Source organism: Bombus terrestris, chromosome 2, assembly GCF_910591885.1.
Source record: "Bombus terrestris chromosome 2, iyBomTerr1.2, whole genome shotgun sequence".
Lineage (NCBI taxonomy): Eukaryota > Metazoa > Arthropoda > Insecta > Hymenoptera > Apidae > Bombus > Bombus terrestris.
Genome location: NC_063270.1, coordinates 15,870,220 through 15,888,514, shown reverse-complemented (window position 1 = coordinate 15,888,514; position 18,295 = coordinate 15,870,220). Strand labels below are relative to the sequence as shown.

The 18,295-nt window shown below is 35.2% G+C and overlaps 4 protein-coding genes, 1 non-coding gene and 1 pseudogene across 5 annotated transcripts; all 6 read right to left on the bottom strand.

Moving 5' to 3' along the window:
* Positions 1-331: 331 nt before the first annotated feature.
* LOC125385993 lies at positions 332-2,374 on the bottom strand (annotated as a pseudogene).
* A 389-nt stretch (positions 2,375-2,763) lies between these two features.
* On the bottom strand, positions 2,764-5,454 carry LOC100645862. Its single transcript, XR_007225795.1, has 5 exons — positions 4,589-5,454; positions 4,421-4,520; positions 3,331-3,441; positions 3,101-3,256; positions 2,764-3,029 (listed from the first exon to the last, which is right to left on the bottom strand). It is a non-coding gene; the product is annotated as an uncharacterized LOC100645862 (transcript).
* Positions 5,455-6,929: 1,475 nt separating this feature from the next.
* Positions 6,930-7,949, bottom strand: LOC100645744. The gene has a single exon (XM_048410383.1). It carries the CDS (start codon positions 7,921-7,923, stop codon positions 7,075-7,077), a length of 849 nt encoding a protein of 282 aa, XP_048266340.1. The 5' UTR covers positions 7,924-7,949; the 3' UTR covers positions 6,930-7,074.
* Positions 7,950-9,898: 1,949 nt separating this feature from the next.
* Positions 9,899-10,999, bottom strand: LOC100647289. The gene has a single exon (XM_048410390.1). It carries the CDS (start codon positions 10,806-10,808, stop codon positions 10,002-10,004), a length of 807 nt encoding a protein of 268 aa, XP_048266347.1. The 5' UTR covers positions 10,809-10,999; the 3' UTR covers positions 9,899-10,001.
* A 369-nt stretch (positions 11,000-11,368) lies between these two features.
* Positions 11,369-14,238, bottom strand: LOC100647176. The gene is made up of 5 exons (XM_048411273.1): positions 13,375-14,238; positions 12,773-12,872; positions 11,918-12,117; positions 11,709-11,856; positions 11,369-11,572 (listed from the first exon to the last, which is right to left on the bottom strand). The coding sequence occupies exons 1-5, from the start codon at positions 14,193-14,195 to the stop codon at positions 11,522-11,524; spliced, it is 1,320 nt and encodes a 439-aa protein (XP_048267230.1). The 5' UTR covers positions 14,196-14,238; the 3' UTR covers positions 11,369-11,521.
* A 2,704-nt stretch (positions 14,239-16,942) lies between these two features.
* On the bottom strand, positions 16,943-17,749 carry LOC100647057. Its single transcript, XM_048411269.1, has one exon. It carries the CDS (start codon positions 17,747-17,749, stop codon positions 16,943-16,945), a length of 807 nt encoding a protein of 268 aa, XP_048267226.1.
* Positions 17,750-18,295: the final 546 nt, after the last annotated feature.

Sequence of the window (18,295 nt, the reverse complement as noted above, 5' to 3'; positions counted from 1 at the left end):
AGGACGGGAAAAGGCAAAGAGACGCTAGAAGCAGAATTAGACGAGAAGCCGGAGAGGACGTATGCAAAAGGTGTGCAGAGTGTGAGTTGAGAAGCGAGAGCGAGCGAGTGTAGAAGCCGGAGAGTGTGAATCGGGAAGTCGAAAGCCGCCTATGAGAATAAGACGTACAACAGCATTGTAATCATTTCGTTGCTTCGAATACTATTTATTAAATCAAAACATCATTACTTGTCCTTTCCTCTGAAGACCCATTTAGATACTACATATATTTATATCATTGTCACATGTATTGTCTTGTATATATAAAAATAATAAGCAATATCTTTAATACTCCTTATATTTTAAATTTTACAAGTTTACGCATTAATAGATCAAAAATGTACTGTGTTATGTGACTTGGCGCAACAGGTTGAAATATGTGCAAGCAGTTTTTATTACCTGGAATAGTAGCAGATTTTTCAACAATTGGTGAATATAGATAAATATAAATAAACTGATAACTTACATTACCGAAGGTGAATATGGACATATGAACTAGCTTACCAGCAGTGATTTTAATCATCATGCTGGATCTTAGGATTATCTGAATCAAATTAAGTATATCCTTGTAAGGTAAGTAGTACCAGTTTGTCATATAAGCCACTTCTCCAACTTTTTCGCACTATTGAAAATTTTCTCGGTAAATGTTGATTATACTTGGAAACAATTTATGTTACCTATATGTTTGTTACCTGTTCTTTTAGTGTCTCACCAATATAACATATGACAAAAATGTTAAAAGTCATGGAAAAAAGTATTATTAAATATGCGGGCATATACTGAATATCATGATCTCTCCATTCCTAAAGAAAATATATTTTTAATTAAATTAACTACCTTTTATTCAATGAATTTGAAAGCAATATTGTTTAAAGAAAGGCACAAATTTTGAAGAAAATATATCACCAGATTGGTTAAACGTATCAACAAAAGTTATTAGATATAGAAAGCTGGTAATTCAAAGCAATTTTTTTTAATTCAATGTAAGAGTTTTACTCAAAATAAGAATTGCAATATCAAAATAAGTATCGTTTCCAAGATACGTATCTATGTATAATAAATTACTATTAGGGAACATATTGGAATGAGTACATAAATGTATATTTTTCTCTCTAAAATAAAATAGATCTTTTAGGAACGTACCATAAGGATATAATATCCAATCATGCACATGTTCATCGTACACTTGAACAGTTCCATGAAGCATATTTCATTCATCACATCTTCGATACCTGCTATAAAACTGCATTCAATATGTACTTACAGTATGTTACGAATAGTCACCGAAATAACTCAATAAATATTCTTCGATAAATCTTACCTGAGAACCCTGAGATGATGCTCAACGATCTCGCCAATTTCATTCAGTCCAACATTTCTACTATAATCCTTCGACCGATTCACAAATTCCTTGATCCATATCATAAGAATAGTCAGTTGGCCATACGCGTGGGCTGCAAATACAGCAGCCATGCCAACTGCGCCAACTGCGCTTGAATTTGCGATAAATCCAGACACAAATTGCGAAGCAAGTATGATTTCATATGTTGGACTAACGTCAATTGAGATTAAACTTTTATAGAAACCGCAGGGTAACAGACGTATAATTTTCGTTTCATTTCCTATTTCGATGATTTTCGTGGCGAAAGCCGCCATCGTGCAGTGTGACAAGACACCAACTTGCATGAAAGTAGCGCAGAAAACCGTAGTATAGCGGCCAATCCTCGCATAACGCATCATTACCTGTTGATCCTTCTGTCTAGTTACGATTTTCCAGTCATTTTGTACATGTTCTATACAAACACGCATCTCTCTGCTTCGTAACAACAAGGTGCTATAATTAATGCCACCGATAAGCCAATGACTAAAAGGGCCAATTATCTTCAGTTTCGTGCGAGTATTCTCATCTTCCAGAATGAGGTGGAGTAAACAAGGGATTATGGTGAACAACACGAAGAAGTAACAGAGAAAGATTAAAACAAAGGAAATAATTCTTTCGAGCCTCGAAGTGGATGCAGATAGAGGCCATACTCCGATTGGTGTGAGGAACCACCGATTTAATTGCAAACTGTAATCGCTAAGGCTATACAAATTTTTCTCGACTCTTACAGATTCTGTCATCGTGGTCACTCGACGAAGTTATGAGAACTACTGAATCGAATGTTTGACATGAATGGAGTCGGTGCATCAGAGTGCACAACACTTGCATGAAGTTCTGAGTGATTCTACGACGATCGATTTGTCTGGACAGTTTTTACAACTTGCACGGTGCACGCAAAAGCTATCGTGGGAACGCACAACGTGTACATACACATTGTTAGTTTTACGACAGATTATGTTGGGTTTAGTTGCTATATGATTGAATTGATGAAATCATTGGTGCGGTACTTTGCGAGATGTGAAATGTTCTAGATTTTACCATTCTAGAAATTAGTTTTTTGAGATATGCAACGAAGGTAAATGTTTGTTTTATTTTCATTGTTGTACGTTTTTGGTATGTTAGAGTTCGTTAATTTTTTGATCAGGTCAATGTTGTTTAAAGGACCTACATATTTCGAGGCTCGAGTGTTTCATTACTGAGCATGTACAGTTACATGATTTCAAAATATTGCATTGGTATCACATATATATTTTAATGTTGTCTGTAAGATAGACAGATAAATTTTAACGAACGAAACGAATGAAAAAATGGTGGCTGGAGAAGAAAAGAGTACTCAGACGCCATGATAGTAAATACATTTCAATATTATTAGCAATAAATACTAATTAGCAATTTTATCATTTTTCCATATTACTATATTGTAAGATGACAAATTTCCAACTTGTCTTGATTTAATATTCGAGGATATTCGTACAAAAATGTCATGCGATATATTTGCAAATCTTTATGTTTTAAGTCTTACAATTTTATGCATAGGTTTTGCCAGCGGTGCATATCATCACGTCACTTGACGCAACAGATTCAAATAGGCGAACGCAGTTTTCATTACCTGGAATACCAATCATTTCCACATGGATTGAATACTTTACAAGGACAGAGATATGTAAATGCATGACTTACATCACCGAATGTATTTATGGACATGTGAGTTATTTTTCCAGCCGTGATCTTAATTGCAGAATTGGATCTTGAGATGATCAGAATCAAATCAAACATGTCTTTATTAGGCAAATAATACCACTTTGTCATATATACCACATCGCCAAATTTTTTGCTCTATTAGAGATTTGGAACGTCGATTACATTTCGAATTAACTATACTTAAGTTATCAGATTATTTTATCTGTTACCTGTTCTGTCAATATATCGCCGATATAACATACGGTAAAAATATTGAAACTCATGGACGCCATTATCATGAAATACGTAGTCAGATTCCGAATATCATGTTCGGCCCATTCCTGAAAAAACGAGTATTTTACTATTAATTGAATCAATTGCCTACGTCCTTTGGATTATGGAATTCGAAAAGTCCCAAAGTAAAAGAATCGTAATTAAAATCATTGCAATATTCAAATACAAGTTACTTGAATTAATAAAAAAAGTGTAGCTGCACTCGACAGTAAACTTTCTAGCGGTTTCTGTTCTGTGACCCGCTATACAAAGGCCCTATCCTTTGGACAAGGTGATTGCCAGACGTCAAAATATTTTTATAGCACATTTTCTATCTAACCTAAGGACCCGCTATAAACCTTAGGATTTCCCTAGCTAAGGTTCTTCAAACGAGCAAATACCCTTGGTTTTAACATTTCCTAAAGTTTATTACATACTACAGGAAGATACGGGAAATATGGTTTTTCTCACGTACGATGCTTCCCGCTAGCAATTTTCTCTCGAGGGTGGTTAGCATCCTCCCTCAACCTAGAGATCCTCCATCGACCTAGAGATCAACCAATTAACAGCAACGTCCATTTCCCTCACTTTCCTAACGAAGATTTTCCTCGACGAATCCGACGATCTCGTACCCTTAGACATACCCTCTGAGACAGTTTTCCTCTGCAGCATCATCGCGACAGAAAGTCAGTCGAGTCTCGAGTCGATAGTCGCTAGTCAGCAGTCGCTAGTCTCCAGTCAGCAGTCGAGTCGTTAGCTGACAGTCGATAGTTGAGCAATCATCATCCGAATTAGCTCCGCGCACTCTGAATCGCTATCGTAACGCATCGCCTAGAAGTCGAACTTGTATCCGCGAAGAGCAAATAGCTATTTGTTAATAAATATATTGTTTACACGAGTGATTTTTCAGCACCTATCACAAGCTAACCACCTCAAAAGTATCACAAAGTAAAAGAAATTTTGAGCCACTTGAGTGTCTAAATAAATTATAGTTACCATAGAAACACATAAAAATAAGCACATCTTATATTTTTTATCTTTACGTACCGTAATAATGTAATATCCTAGCATGGATATATCAAGCTTGCTTTTTAACAATTCCATGAAACAGAATTGTGTCAATACGTTTTCGATACCTGCTATCAAGCTGTAATCGATGTACACATGAAAAACTCCGCACTAAATTCCCGACAAAAATGCAGAAATATATCTTACCTGAGAATTCTGAGATGATGTTCAACGATCTCACCTATTTCGTTAAACTCAACATCTTTCTTCTGATCTTCCGATCGATTCACAAATTCGTTGATCCATCTCATCAGGACAGTGAATTGACCGTAGGCGTGAGCTGTGAATACAGCACCAATTGTGATGGCGGCAACGGCGCTCGAATTTACAATAAATCCAGATATAAATTGCGTGGCGAGAACAATTTCGTTCATTGGACTGGTATCAACGGGAATTAAATTCTTATACGCAGCACAGGGTAACATGTGAATAATTCTGGTTTCGTTGGCGATCTCGATGGTTTGGGTAGCGAACGCTGTCACCACGCAATATGTCAAGACGCCACCTTGCATGAAAGTAGCACAAAAAGCCGCGACAAAGCGGCCAATCCTTGCGTATTTCATCATCACTTGTGAATCTTCTGGTCTCGTTACTATCTTCCAATCAGTTTGCACGTGATGTATGCAATCACGAATGTCGTTGCTTCTTAGCAATAAATTGGTGTAATTGATGCCTCCGACAAACCAATGACTAAGAGGACCGAGTACCTTCAATTTCATGTAAATACTTTCATCTTCCAGAATAAAGTGGAATATGCAAGGGATCACGGTAAACAATATAAAGCCATAACAGAGAGCGATTAAAATAAACGAAATGATTCTCTCGCGTCTCGATGTTGATGTGGACGCAGGCCAGGCACCTATTGATATTAGTAGCCATCGATTAAACTGCAAACTGTAATCGCTCAGACTATCAAAAGTTTTTTCTACTACCGCAGACTTATTCGTCATCGTGTCCACTAAAGTTGTGGGGACGACTGAATCGGATATTTTTCATGAAAGGAGTAAATGCATCAGGTTGTATAACGCTTGCGCATTGTTCACCGAACGATTGTAAGCGGGTCGATTCGTGTAGTCAGTCTCTGCAACCAGTTGCAGCGGTACACGCAAATGTGGAGGTTTAGAAGTTGTTGACAATAATTTGTGAAGTGGAAGCCTCTGTATGGTTTAGTGGATCTATTTAAAATATGGGAAGATCTATGGAATTTTTGCTGGAGTGTTTGAAAATACAAACGATTTCATTAAGGCAGTTAAATTTTTTAAATACTAAACACGATTTGCACAGGTAATTCAGAAAATGCTATGATATAATTAGAGATTAGTGTAATAAAGATTATGAGTTGACAGAGTTGACTATATTAGGGTCATTTTTTGAACAATAATCGGCGGAAAATTGATTGATGGAAATTTCGAAGATGGACAGGCGAAATGGTCAGAATGGATGGTCAGAAGATGGATACATCTATGCATATTTATGTACTGTGATTTACTTATTCTAAATAATGGAAAATCATATATGTTTCGTTTTATTTGTTTAATATTCCAAATCTTTTTCTCACAGCTAGAATAAACATTTGTTTCGTGATATAAGTTGGGATTACTTTTCAGTATATCTTAGCAAAGGTGTATAAGAAATATCTCATGCATAAAAGTTACACGAATACAAACAATATTTTCAACAATATTATTGCCAGTATCTATACTTAAAATCGTAAAAACTTGTGCAGTATAAACTATACTTTAAGATTATATTTTATTACGTCACTTGACGTAACAGGTTCAGATACGTGAAAGCAGTTTTTATAACCTGGAATAACAATGATTTCATGAGGATAAATATGTAGATAATGTGTACAGTAGAACTCCATTCATTGAAACGGAATTTTACTGTCTGATTAAATGAACTTCCATCGTCTGACTTCATTATAGGAACGCAAATTTCTATCATTCGAATAAGAGATAATCGACAGTCAAATTTTATATTTTAACTGTTTAATAAATTCAGATGGATGGTGTTCCAGCATAAATGGAAATATAAAGCAGGCTTACAGTACTGAACGTTTGAATGGACATATGAATTATCTTCCCTGCGGTGATTTCAACGACCACACTCGACCGCATAATGATTAAAATCAACTCAAGGATTCTCTTTTCGGTTAAGTAGTACCAATTTGCCATATACACCACGTCACCGACTTTTCTGCTCTGTTAAAAATTCGTTCGATTAATATTCATTATGGCTTTGATCTATTACGTTTCAGTACCTGTTCTGTCAATGTTTCGCCGATATAACATATTACAAAAATGTTGAAACAGATTGAAGCCAGAAGCATGGAATAGGTGGTCAAAATTTGAATATCGCTATCGGACCATTCCTAAAATATGCAAAGAGAATGCAAAGATCATACATAGAAAGGATCTACTAATAAAATAAATTTTATAGTTTATTATTTTAATAAATCTTCTTTAGTTTAATATATTATAACGAGAAATATCAGTGATTGATATATACCGTAACAATGTAATAGCTGAGCATACACATATGCAGGGTGGATCTAAGCACTTCCAAGAAGAATATTCGATTTACCGTCTCCTCGATACTCGATACAAAACTGTAATTGGAACATAGGAAAATTACAAAAATACAAACAAGGACATATAAGAACGATTTAAAACAGAATACCTCAGCGTTCTCAGATGACGTTCCACGATAATCCCTATGTTCTCAAATGGAGCTATTTTCTCTTTTCTCGATTCATTTACAAATTCTGTGATCCATGTCATAACAACATTCAACTGGCCACACGCGTGAGCAATTAGAACAACCGTTATACTGAGAATCCCTAGTGTACTAGAACTTACGATGAACCCAGTTAAAAATTGCATAAAGAGAATAATCTCATTCGTAGGACTTTCATTGATATCTATCAATTCTTTGTATGTCACATATGGCAACTGGTGCACGATCCTCGTTTCATTACCTACTTGGATTACCTCTGTGCTCAACGCTGTCATGAAACAATAACAAAAAACACCACCTTGCATGAAGGCCGCTGTTGAAGCCGTCACATAGCGACCAAATTTCGCGCTCTTCAGCATCACTTGTTGATCCTTTTCCCTTTTCACTGTTCTCCAGTCTGCTTGCATATGCTCGACGCAACATCGTATATCTTTACCTCGTAATAACAGAGTAGTATAATTGATGCTACCAACGCACAAATAACTCGCAGGTCCAATCAGCCTTAGTTTAATACGAAAACTTTCATTTTCCAGGATTATGTGGAGTAAACAGGGGATTATAGTGCAGATTAAAATGATATAGCAGATGACGATTAAAACGAAGGATATGATTCTTTCGAGTCTCGAAGTAGAGGGAAAAGAAGGCCACGCACCGATCGGTTTTAAGAACCAGCGATTTAATTGAAGACTGTAGTCGCTACGACCATCAAAGTCGATCTTTATAGCTACAGTTTTGTTCGTCATAGTGATTACTCATCGACGCTGTAAAAACAACTGAATCGAGAATAGCTTGCACCGCGTGTGCCAGTGAACCAGGATTTCTCAACGCTTGCGCAGCTTTCTCAGAATTATAAATTGTACATGCCGATCGATTTGTCTAGTCAGTCTCTGTACCACTTGTTGGAGCAGTGCAACTGAATACGTTTAAAAGTTGTCGACAGTTGAAAAGATGTCGTGTGACGTACATGGTGCATACGCAAGGAGAATAATTCGTGCGATATATCGGGATTGAATTGGAAGTATAGAAAAATGTATATTTCTCGAATAATGTAGGTTGGATTAATTCAGCCATTTCAGGACTCAAATATTTCAAGACTCTTTCTAAGCTACATTTGTGTGTTATTACTCTATTACACTAAATGAATACAATGGCATGATTGATTTTTAAGTAAATTTTATTATCATGTGGAGATAAAAATTCGTTTAGTTTGACTCTTCGCTTTATCAGCATAAAATAAAACACTCAATTTTCGTGATTACGATGGGGAACTTTTCCAGGGAGGGGTGAATGGAGTACTCGAAAATTACAAATAATCTCATGGATGGAATTGCTATTTTTTAATACTGAGTGCTGAAGATCAATTTTTGGTTGTGTTTTACATTATTCGAAGAGTACTACAAATAAAAATAAGAATTAATGTAATAAATAGATTGCGCATATTTATGTAAATTCATATTTTCATTACATTCATTATACATGTATATTCGTATATCAATTATATAAGCTGACATCATCTTTTACGAAAACGTGTACATATAGAATGATGATACGACTAGAAATTGTAAACCGTATGAATTGTTGCTGATTCTTCTACTTAAAGCTTTCGAAATTAGAGTTCCGAAAGGCAATTTTACTTCCATATTTATACTTACTACATCATGATTCGATTTTATTTCACATTTCTTTATAGTTTCACGATTGACGTTTTCTAATTTTTATTGTTCAAATTAAAAAGCAATTCTGATTACGGTTGAAATTCACAATTTCTGACATCAATTTTTAACATAAAAATTGTATACAATATACATAGGTATATTTCATTCTTTATATATAACATTTTTAAAACACGTTACACTTTTTCTAGGATTCCATTTTATCTCGTCATTTGCTGTAACATATTCAAGTACGCGAAACCTGTTTTTAATACCTGAAACGGTAGAATAGTCGAATGAATAGACAAGACGAGCATAAGTACAAGTATCGAATTAACTTACATTACCAAACGTATAAACGGACATCTGAATGAATTTTCCTGCAGTCAATTGAACAACGATACTCGATCGCGCAATGATCAAAATCAAGTCGAGGATTACTTTATTGGGTAAATAATACCAGTTTGTCATATAAACCACTTCACCAACTTTTTGGCACTGTTAAGAATTTGTTCGATTACTTATGGTCACGATTTTGATTTTTAACATATATACTGTTTAAAATTAATATTCATATCGCTTGACATTAACATTTTAATATCAAAATTACAAACGACTGAAGTATGAAACCTTCTAACAAAGGAATCTAAATGAAAGATATACAAAGAGATCATTCAAATCATCAAAAACATAGTCTTGCAAATCTATGCATTTACTATACAAGATTATGAATTATTCATTTTAGTTACTGTGATAGTTTTAGTGTTAACGACTCTTAAATACCTGCTCCGTTAATATTTCACTGATATAACATATCACGAAAATGTCAAAACAAATTGAAATGAGCATCATAAAATACGTAATCAAATTCTGAAAATCATGGTCAGCCCATTCCTAAAAAGAAATCGTATACTGAATGAAACAATAATATGCAAAAATAGATTCTCGAAAGAAATACCTTAATAATAATAATAATAATACATTTGACAAATACCGAAAGAATGTAATAGCCAATTACGCAAATATCCATCGTGGATCTGAACATCTCGACAAAATATATCTTGAACATCACATCCTCGATACACGATATAAAACTGCAATTAACACACAATGTAGTCGCAAAGATCGCTCCTACAAAGGTAACAAGAAAAAGAATAAAAAAGTACACCTTACTTCAATGTCCGGAGGTGTCGTTCCACGATCATTCCAATTTCGATAAAACTGCCAGTTTTCTTCCTTTCTCTGGCCTTATTAACAAATTCGGTGATCCATACCATAATTACGTTCAATTGACCGCACGAGTGTGCAGCTAGCACAGCTGACAGACCAAAAATCCCACTTGTACTAGAATTTGCGATAATAGTGGACCACATTTGCAAGAGAAGCATGATTTCGTTTGTTAGACTATCGTCGACGTTCACCAGCTTCTTGTATACTGCGCAAGGTAACAGGTGTAAGACCCTCGTCTCGTTTCCAATTTGTATCTCCACCGTATTTAATGCTGTCACAAAAAAGAAGCACAAAACGCTACCCTGCACAAAAATGACGGAAAAACCCGCTATGTAGCGGCCTAATTTCGCGTTCTTCAGCATCACGTTTTTATCCTCCTCTCTGGTCACTGTTCGCCAGTCAGCTTCTATATGTTCTATGCACTGTCGTATATTTTTGCCTTGTGTTAACAAAGCTGTGTAATTAATGCCGCTGAAGATCCAATGGCTCACATAACCGAACATCTTCAATTTGAAGTTAAAGCTTTCGTCTCCTAGAATCATTAGCAGTAAACTAGGAATCACAGTGAGAATTACAATGCTTAGGCAAACGATGTTTAAAATGAATGAAACGATCTTTTCGAGTCTTGTCGTGGAAGGAGACGATGGCCAAGCGCCGATTGATTGTAAGAACCATCGATTCAATTGAAGACTGTAATCACTGTTGCTCTTGCTGTCACTTTCTACTATCACTGTTTCGTTCATCATCGTGGAATGAAGCCGTTGTTAGAAATCAAGCATTTACATATAGAGGATGTTTGTAGATGTTCAACGCTTGCGCGGGTTTTTTATGTTCTTGTTCGACTGATCGATTTGTCTAGTCGGTAGAATTTTTTTAGAATACTGCGAAACTATATACGCATGGAAATTGTCAGCTGCAATCGTGTGAAATAGTTGATGTGGATGCAATGAATCATTCTGGCTTCTAACTTTCAGGGTGTATGTTTAGAAATATTTTTAGTAGCAGATGGATACGTAATCGTGTTATGTGCTAGGAAGTTGTAGTTGAGGGTATTCTAATTTGCGCTTATGATTATGATAAATTTCATGAGTGATATAATAATTTGAGATTGTTTATTTTTATATTTTTTCTAAAATCTAACGTGTGTTGTAACTGTTTTTCCAGGAAAACGGAATACGGAATATAGGAATCGTAGAAATTCTGCCGCACTGAACGCGTGAAACTCTTTATTATATCATAAAAATATTCAGCGCTTTACAAACACAATAATTGATCATTTAATGTAAGTATTTTATTTCTGGTCTTGTCGGTCATCAGTGACGAATATGTCACTGAAAAGTCACTCGTGACAGTCAACATGTTACTCATGCGATATAATACATTGCGGTCATATCACATATCACATTGAAAATAACAACGAACGATTATTCGCCTGTCCTTGATGCGGTATGTAAATGCTTTATAACATCGTGCGGATCATGTTGAGGTACGCGAAAGAAGTTTTAAACACCTGAAAGACAAAATATACATGAATTTGTATTAAATATATAAAATTCTACATTAGCTATTATCCGCACTAGCTGTAAATTGTATCAAGAATTCTCTCCATTATATCATAAGTATATTTATATTTTATCGATACTTACGATGCCAAAGGTCGTGATAGATATTTGTACGAATTTTCCAGCAGTAATTTTGACCACCATACTCGATCTTGAAATAACCAGGACTAAACCGAGAGCAGTTTTGTGAGGTAATCGGTACCATTCAGTCATATACACCTTTTTCCCAACTCTTTCACCCTGTCGTGTATTTGATAGTTTGAGGTTTAATATAAATACTCCTTTATTGTTACTTTCTTACCTGTTCAATAACTATTTCTCCGATGTAACAAAATATGAATATATTAAATACCATGGATGCATACACGATAGCATATACAATTCTCATATCTTTCGATTTTTCCTGTGAAATTGAAACATATGTAAACATATGTATAGATATGCGAATTAAGTAGAAAAGACAACGTATGAGTCGCGGTCCTGTATTTTGATGCTAATTTATTTATGTTAGAAGATAGCTCACTGTTTGAATCATTTTAGCTCTAACTAGATGATGTTGTAGAGAAATATTTCTAAGTTGTTTTGGTAAATATCCACAAAAAGGAAGTCACCACCGATTTGGATGATTTTGAAATATGTTGAGTGCTAAGTGTATGAGCTTTTTCCCTCTACATGTAAAATTGTTGGTCTTAGCCTCCGAATTGGATTGAGTCAGTACTAGTATTAACACTTTGACTTCCGCGTAAAGTTACTAGTAACTTTAAACAGTAGCCGGCGTTTTTTGATAAAAAATTTCAAATTCGTAATCTCTAAGTAAAGGGTCAACTTGCGCGCGATACCAAAGTGGTGTCACCGGGCACTAAAATTTGGCCTGCACTTTACAACACATTGGCGCCATCGGACGTGAAAGTGTTAATCGCTTTGTCGGCATTGATATGAACAATGTTGATATGCCACCTTACGACGTAACGCGGTAGTCGGATTAGTATTATTATTAACTCAATCCAGCTTCGAAATTATGGTCAACCGACAGTATATATGTTTGCATATAACTCCAAAACTCAGGCCGATCGGTGGATATATATGGATCAGTGGCTCTCTTTTTGTGAATATTTACCATTATTTTTTTAGTTTGTTTTAAAACATACCGTGAGAAAATAATATTTGATCATGCACATGTTTATCGTACATCCCACCAACTCAACGAGACATATCATGTTCATAACTTTTTCTATCGAGGCTATGAGACTGAAAGTAATATTATCGTCATACGAATTCAGCATAAAAAATTCACCACGAAATATCATTACTAAATAATAAATATATATATACATCCATCATAGAAAATCAATTTAATATAAAAAAAGTAGCTTAGACATGATCGAATTATTTTGTGATGCTGTTACATTAATTTCATGTTTCTTTTATTTAGTTTAATTTTAGTCTAAATTGAATATCTTACTTGAATTCTTAAACCTTAACTATTCGAAAAAGATGAATTATAAGTACAAGTAATAATCAATAGAATAATTAAATAACAGTATATCCTACAAGATACCGTATTCAATAAATGAAACATGTATAACTACATGATAACTCGCGATATTATCATACTTTGCAAATCTTGGCTGTAATTAAAATATACAACAAAAAGAAAAAAATAAAATAAATAACATTGATGTTATCAAATAATAAATATCAGTAAATGAGACATATATGCACAAATAACAGCACAATAACCAGTAAAGACCTTAATGTTCGCAGGTGATGTTCAACGATAATACCAAGTTTCTTCTGAGCGACCGTCTGTGCTTCCTGTTTCTCCTCGATTTTCGTATCCACCAAATTATCCAACCTGGCCACCACCATATTCAATTGACCACTTGCATGCATCGTTAGAACAGCTGCCAAACCACAAGCTCCCACCGTGACAGACGTCACGATGAGGCCAGAAAGGATCTGCAGGACAAACACGATCTCATTCGCCGGACTAAATCTAGCGTCCAATAGATTCGTGTAAATCGGACAAGGTAACGGATACATAAAATAACTGTCATTCCCAACAAGAAACATCATCTTCTTAAAGCCTTTAGTTACGTTGAAGGCCAGAACGCCACTGTGCATACAGAATGCAGCTATGAAAGCGATGAAACGTCCGACCTTCGCGTACTTGAGCATCATTTCACGACTGCTGGCATTTTCAACGACCTGCCAGTCGCGTTCCACGTGTTTTATGCAACGGATTATGTCGTCGGTTTTCGACAAAAGACAACAGTAATTCAGTTCTCCCATCAGCCAATGACTCACTGGACCAATGATCTTCATCCTCGTCTTCGAGCTTTCGGCTTCATACACAATGTACAATATGCAAGGTACGATTGTGAAAATGATCAACGAGTGGCAGATAAAGTTCAACAATTTTGTTAATAATCTTTGCGTTCTGTTTGTCTTAGTAAGCTTTGGCCATGCTCCTATTGGTTGCATTAGCCAACGATTCACTTGGATGCTGTATTCGTAATCATGAGCGTAAAAAGCGTTGGATATCGGTGGTTCGCTGGACATGTCCACCATGATTACTTCGCGGAGGTCGTTTGTCGAGTGAATTACTCAAGTTTCAGGTACAATGCCATGGCAAAATGGCGCGTGCGCGAATTTTTTCTCGACCCCGTATCGCCATAGCGCAGCTGTTGCCTTTCAAAGGGTTCGAGCCCTTCTAAGTTCTCAGTTGGAGCTTATACCACTCCATGCATTATTTACGACTTTTGTACGACAGGATTGATGACGTTTGAAGGTAATCGATTGATTGATTTTTGCAGGTGACAATAGTGTACTAGTGTGTTGTCTGTTTCGCAGTAGGTTGAAGGGATCAATTTCTAGAGGATGAATTCCCATTCGGGGAAATTCCTCATATTATTTCTTCGTATCGCGTCAGATGTAAGTACTTGTGTCACAATTTTATTAAAACTGTCCAGGAAGGGAATATTACCGAATGCCTAGTTGAATGATGTTATTCTTTTCGAATTTATAGCGGAACGAATTTAAGAAAACTGTAGACTGAGAGTTATTTCGCAACATCGATAAAGTCTCTTCTTTCCTATTTAAACTAAAGCTATATTGAAGTACACAAGTTCCGGTACTTCAGCAAGATTAAAATTAATATAAAATATTAATCGCATTTGGATAATTAACAACATAAGGGTATAAAGTATATATAACAGTTCAAATAAATTTTTGTGCAATATATAGGAACATTACATAGGATGTATTTAAACTATATTATACTTTAAAGAGCGCCCATGTTAATGTTCGTATATTCGTTTTGAAAAATTGACAATAGACCGATAAATTTTTAAATTTAAGGATTCTATCGAATGCCTAAATTTATGTCCTTCTTGTAATCATAATCTGGAAGTAAGGTTTATCTGTGCGGGTGTAGATTCGGCAATTTAGAATATTTAACAAGGGACTGTAGAGAATCCGCAGGAGGTATCAGGTTAGAAGACATAGTGATCGGAAGACGAGAGAGAAAGGTTGTATGATAGCTCGAGAAATTGAAAAAGAAAGAAGAAAAGAATAAAAAAATAGGGGACAAGTAACCCAAAGAGAGTTTTACTGGACGCAAGGGTGCAATAACTAGAGTGGAAGAAGACGAGGGCCATGCACCGATTGGTTTTAAAAACAATCGATTCAATTGAAGACTGTAATCACTGTTGCTGTTGTTGTCAGTATCTATGATCATTGTTCTGGTTGTCATCACGGAGTGAGACTGCCGTTAGGAAGCAGTCGTGCAACTATGGGGGATGCATGGGGTGAAGCAACGCTTGTGCGAGTTCTTTAGATATTCATTCTACCGATCTATTCATCAATTGGTAGAATTTGTTTTAAAATAGTGTGAAAGTATATACGTTTAGAAATTATTAATTGCAATTGTTGGAAGTAGATGTTGTAAGTGCGGTGCAGTGCAGCATAATTGAGTCAGGTGCTAGGGAGATGTAGTAGACTTAATTTGTGCTAGTGACTATGATAAATTGAATGATAAGTGGTAGAATAATTTGCATTGCTTCTGTCGGTATTTACAAATGCCAGTCCTAGGATTTCATTTTTATATTATCGAATAATATTACGAACAAACATTACGAATAATTATAATGCTTCCAATGAAGCATTCGAAGAGATAACATGTAATAAAAACATGAGAACAATAGAGTATAGCTATAACAAACGATTCTTCGATCTATCGCCCCATAGATTTTTTACACCACAAGTATTCTTACACTTAACTAGATCTATTAGGTTGTCAATCATGTATTATAGTCTGTAACATTAATCATAAAATTAGTTCAATCATCGACTTATTTATTTGTTGACATTCTCTTATAATATCCTTTCAGAATTCCACAGTTTCACATCATTTGCTGCAACAAATTCAAATATGCGAAACCTGTCTTTATCACCTGAAATGCCAGAATATTTCATATGAACAGACAACATTGCTATGAGTACAAGTATAGAATAAACTTACACTACCAAAAGTGTAAACGGACATATGAACTAATTTTCCTGCAGTGATATGAATGACCACATTTGATCGTGCGATGACCATAATCAAGTCGAGGATTGTTTTACTAGGTAAATAATACCAGTTCGTCATGTAAACGACTTCGCCAATTTTCTTGCACTGTTAAGAATTTCTTGAATTAGTCATCACGAATTTGATTTCCAGAATTTATATTACCCCGTATTAACATTAGAGCGATGTATGAAACATGTAGGTGCCAAAGAAATTGAAAAAATGAATGACATATGAAAAAATCATTCAAATTACCAAAAATGTATCATTGTGAATCTATAAAAGTTATATGAAAAATGATTAATTATTAATTTTGATTACTCTGTTAGTTCTAGGGTTAGAGTGTTAATGTCTCGCTGATACCTGTTCCGTTAATAGTTCACCGATGTAACATATTATGAAAATGTTAAAACAGATTGTAACGAACATCATAAAATACGATGCCAAATTTCGAATATCGTGCTCATCCCATTCCTAAGAAGCAATCGTAAAAAGTATAGAACAATTATACAGAAAATTAAAGTTATATCTACTGTGGAAAATAACAGGCAAACAATAAAAGTATAGTAATTATGTACCGATAGAATGTAGTAGCCAATTACGCATATATCCATCGTGCACCTTAACATTTCCAGCAAACAGATTTTATTCATCACATCCTCGATATATGATATAAAACTGCAATTAACAGGTAATATCCAAATGATCGCCCTTAAAAGCCACACAAAAAAAGATTTTTAAAAAAACCTTACTTCAATGTCCTCAGATGTCGTTCCACGATTACTCCAATCTGTATAAAACCACCAGTTTTTTTCTCTACTCTGGTTTCATTGACGAATTCAACGATCCATAACGTAATAACATTTAGCTGACCGCATGCGTGAGCGGTTAGAACTGCTGCGAGACTAAAGATCCCAATTGTACTAAAATTTGCGATAACAGTAGACCAAATTTGGAAGAAAAGCATCAATTCGTTTGTTGGAATTTCGTCGACGTTCACCAGCTTCTTGTATACTGCACAAGGTAGCACATGTAAAATTCTCGTCTCGTTCGCAATTCGAATCTCGACTGTATTTAATGCTGTCACAAAACAAAAGCACAAGACGCTTGATTGCACAAAAATAGCGGTGAACGCCGCTATGTAACGACCGATTCTCGCGTTTTTCAACATCACGTGTTGATCTTCCTCTCTGGTCACTGTTTGCCAGTCAGCTTCTATGTATGACACGCACTTTCGTATGTCTTTGTTGTGCATTAATAAAACCGCGTAATTAAAGCTGCTGACGAACCAATGATTCACAAAACCGAAGGTCTTCAATTTGAAGTTGAACGTCTGGTCTTCCAGAATTATTACTAGTAAACTAGGAATCGCGGTAAGAATTAAGGTGCTAAAGCAAACGATGTTTAAAGTAAATGAAACGATCTTTTCGAGTCTTGTCGTAGTGGGAGACGATGGCCAAGCGCCGATCGGTTTTAAGAACCACCGATTCAATTGAAGACTATAGTCACTATTTCTCTTGCTGTCACCTTCTATGATCACTACTTCGGTCGTCATCGCGAAATAATGCCATTGTTAGAAACCCAGCGTCTACATATAGAGGATGTTGACAGAAGTTCAACGCTTGCGCGAGTTTTTTAGCTATTTGTTCAACTGATCGATTCGTCTAGTCGGTAGAAGTTTTTTAGAATACTATGAAAGTATATACGCTTGGAAACTGTCAGTTGCAATCATGTGAAGCGGATAGCGTACATGGAATGAATCATTCGTGTGCCTAACTTTAACAGTGTATGTTTTCAAATTTTTAGTGGATAGTGATATGTGAGTGTGTTATGTGCTAAGATGTTGCAGTTGATTTAATTTCTACTAGTGACTATAAGAAATTTTATAATAAATGATACAATAATTTGCAATATATTTGTCGGTATTTAGAAATGCCAATTCTAATCGAATACTAGTACGAGGAAAACATTATCAGTAATTTTATTGCTTCCAAACAATTAACAATAGATAAGATAAAAATATTTTATCAATTATATCTTAAACATCTATGTATTATCGATACTTACAACGCCAAAGGTCGTGGTAGATATTTGTACAAAT

Bases quoted from the DNA above. Each gene is read 5' to 3' on its own strand.
- LOC100645744 (XM_048410383.1), bottom strand. From the start codon at position 7,923: ATGACGAACAAAACTGTAGCTATAAAGATCGACTTTGATGGTCGTAGC.
- LOC100647289 (XM_048410390.1), bottom strand. From the start codon at position 10,808: ATGATGAACGAAACAGTGATAGTAGAAAGTGACAGCAAGAGCAACAGT.
- LOC100647176 (XM_048411273.1), bottom strand. From the start codon at position 14,195: ATGGTGGACATGTCCAGCGAACCACCGATATCCAACGCTTTTTACGCT. The intron at 11,857-11,917 runs GTAACAATAAAG...ACAGGGTGAAAG, and splicing joins GTTATTGAACAGGTAAGAAA to AGTTGGGAAAAAGGTGTATA. The intron at 11,573-11,708 runs GTAAGTATCGAT...TTTGTCTTTCAG, and splicing joins CTATCACGACCTTTGGCATC to GTGTTTAAAACTTCTTTCGC.
- LOC100647057 (XM_048411269.1), bottom strand. From the start codon at position 17,749: ATGACGACCGAAGTAGTGATCATAGAAGGTGACAGCAAGAGAAATAGT.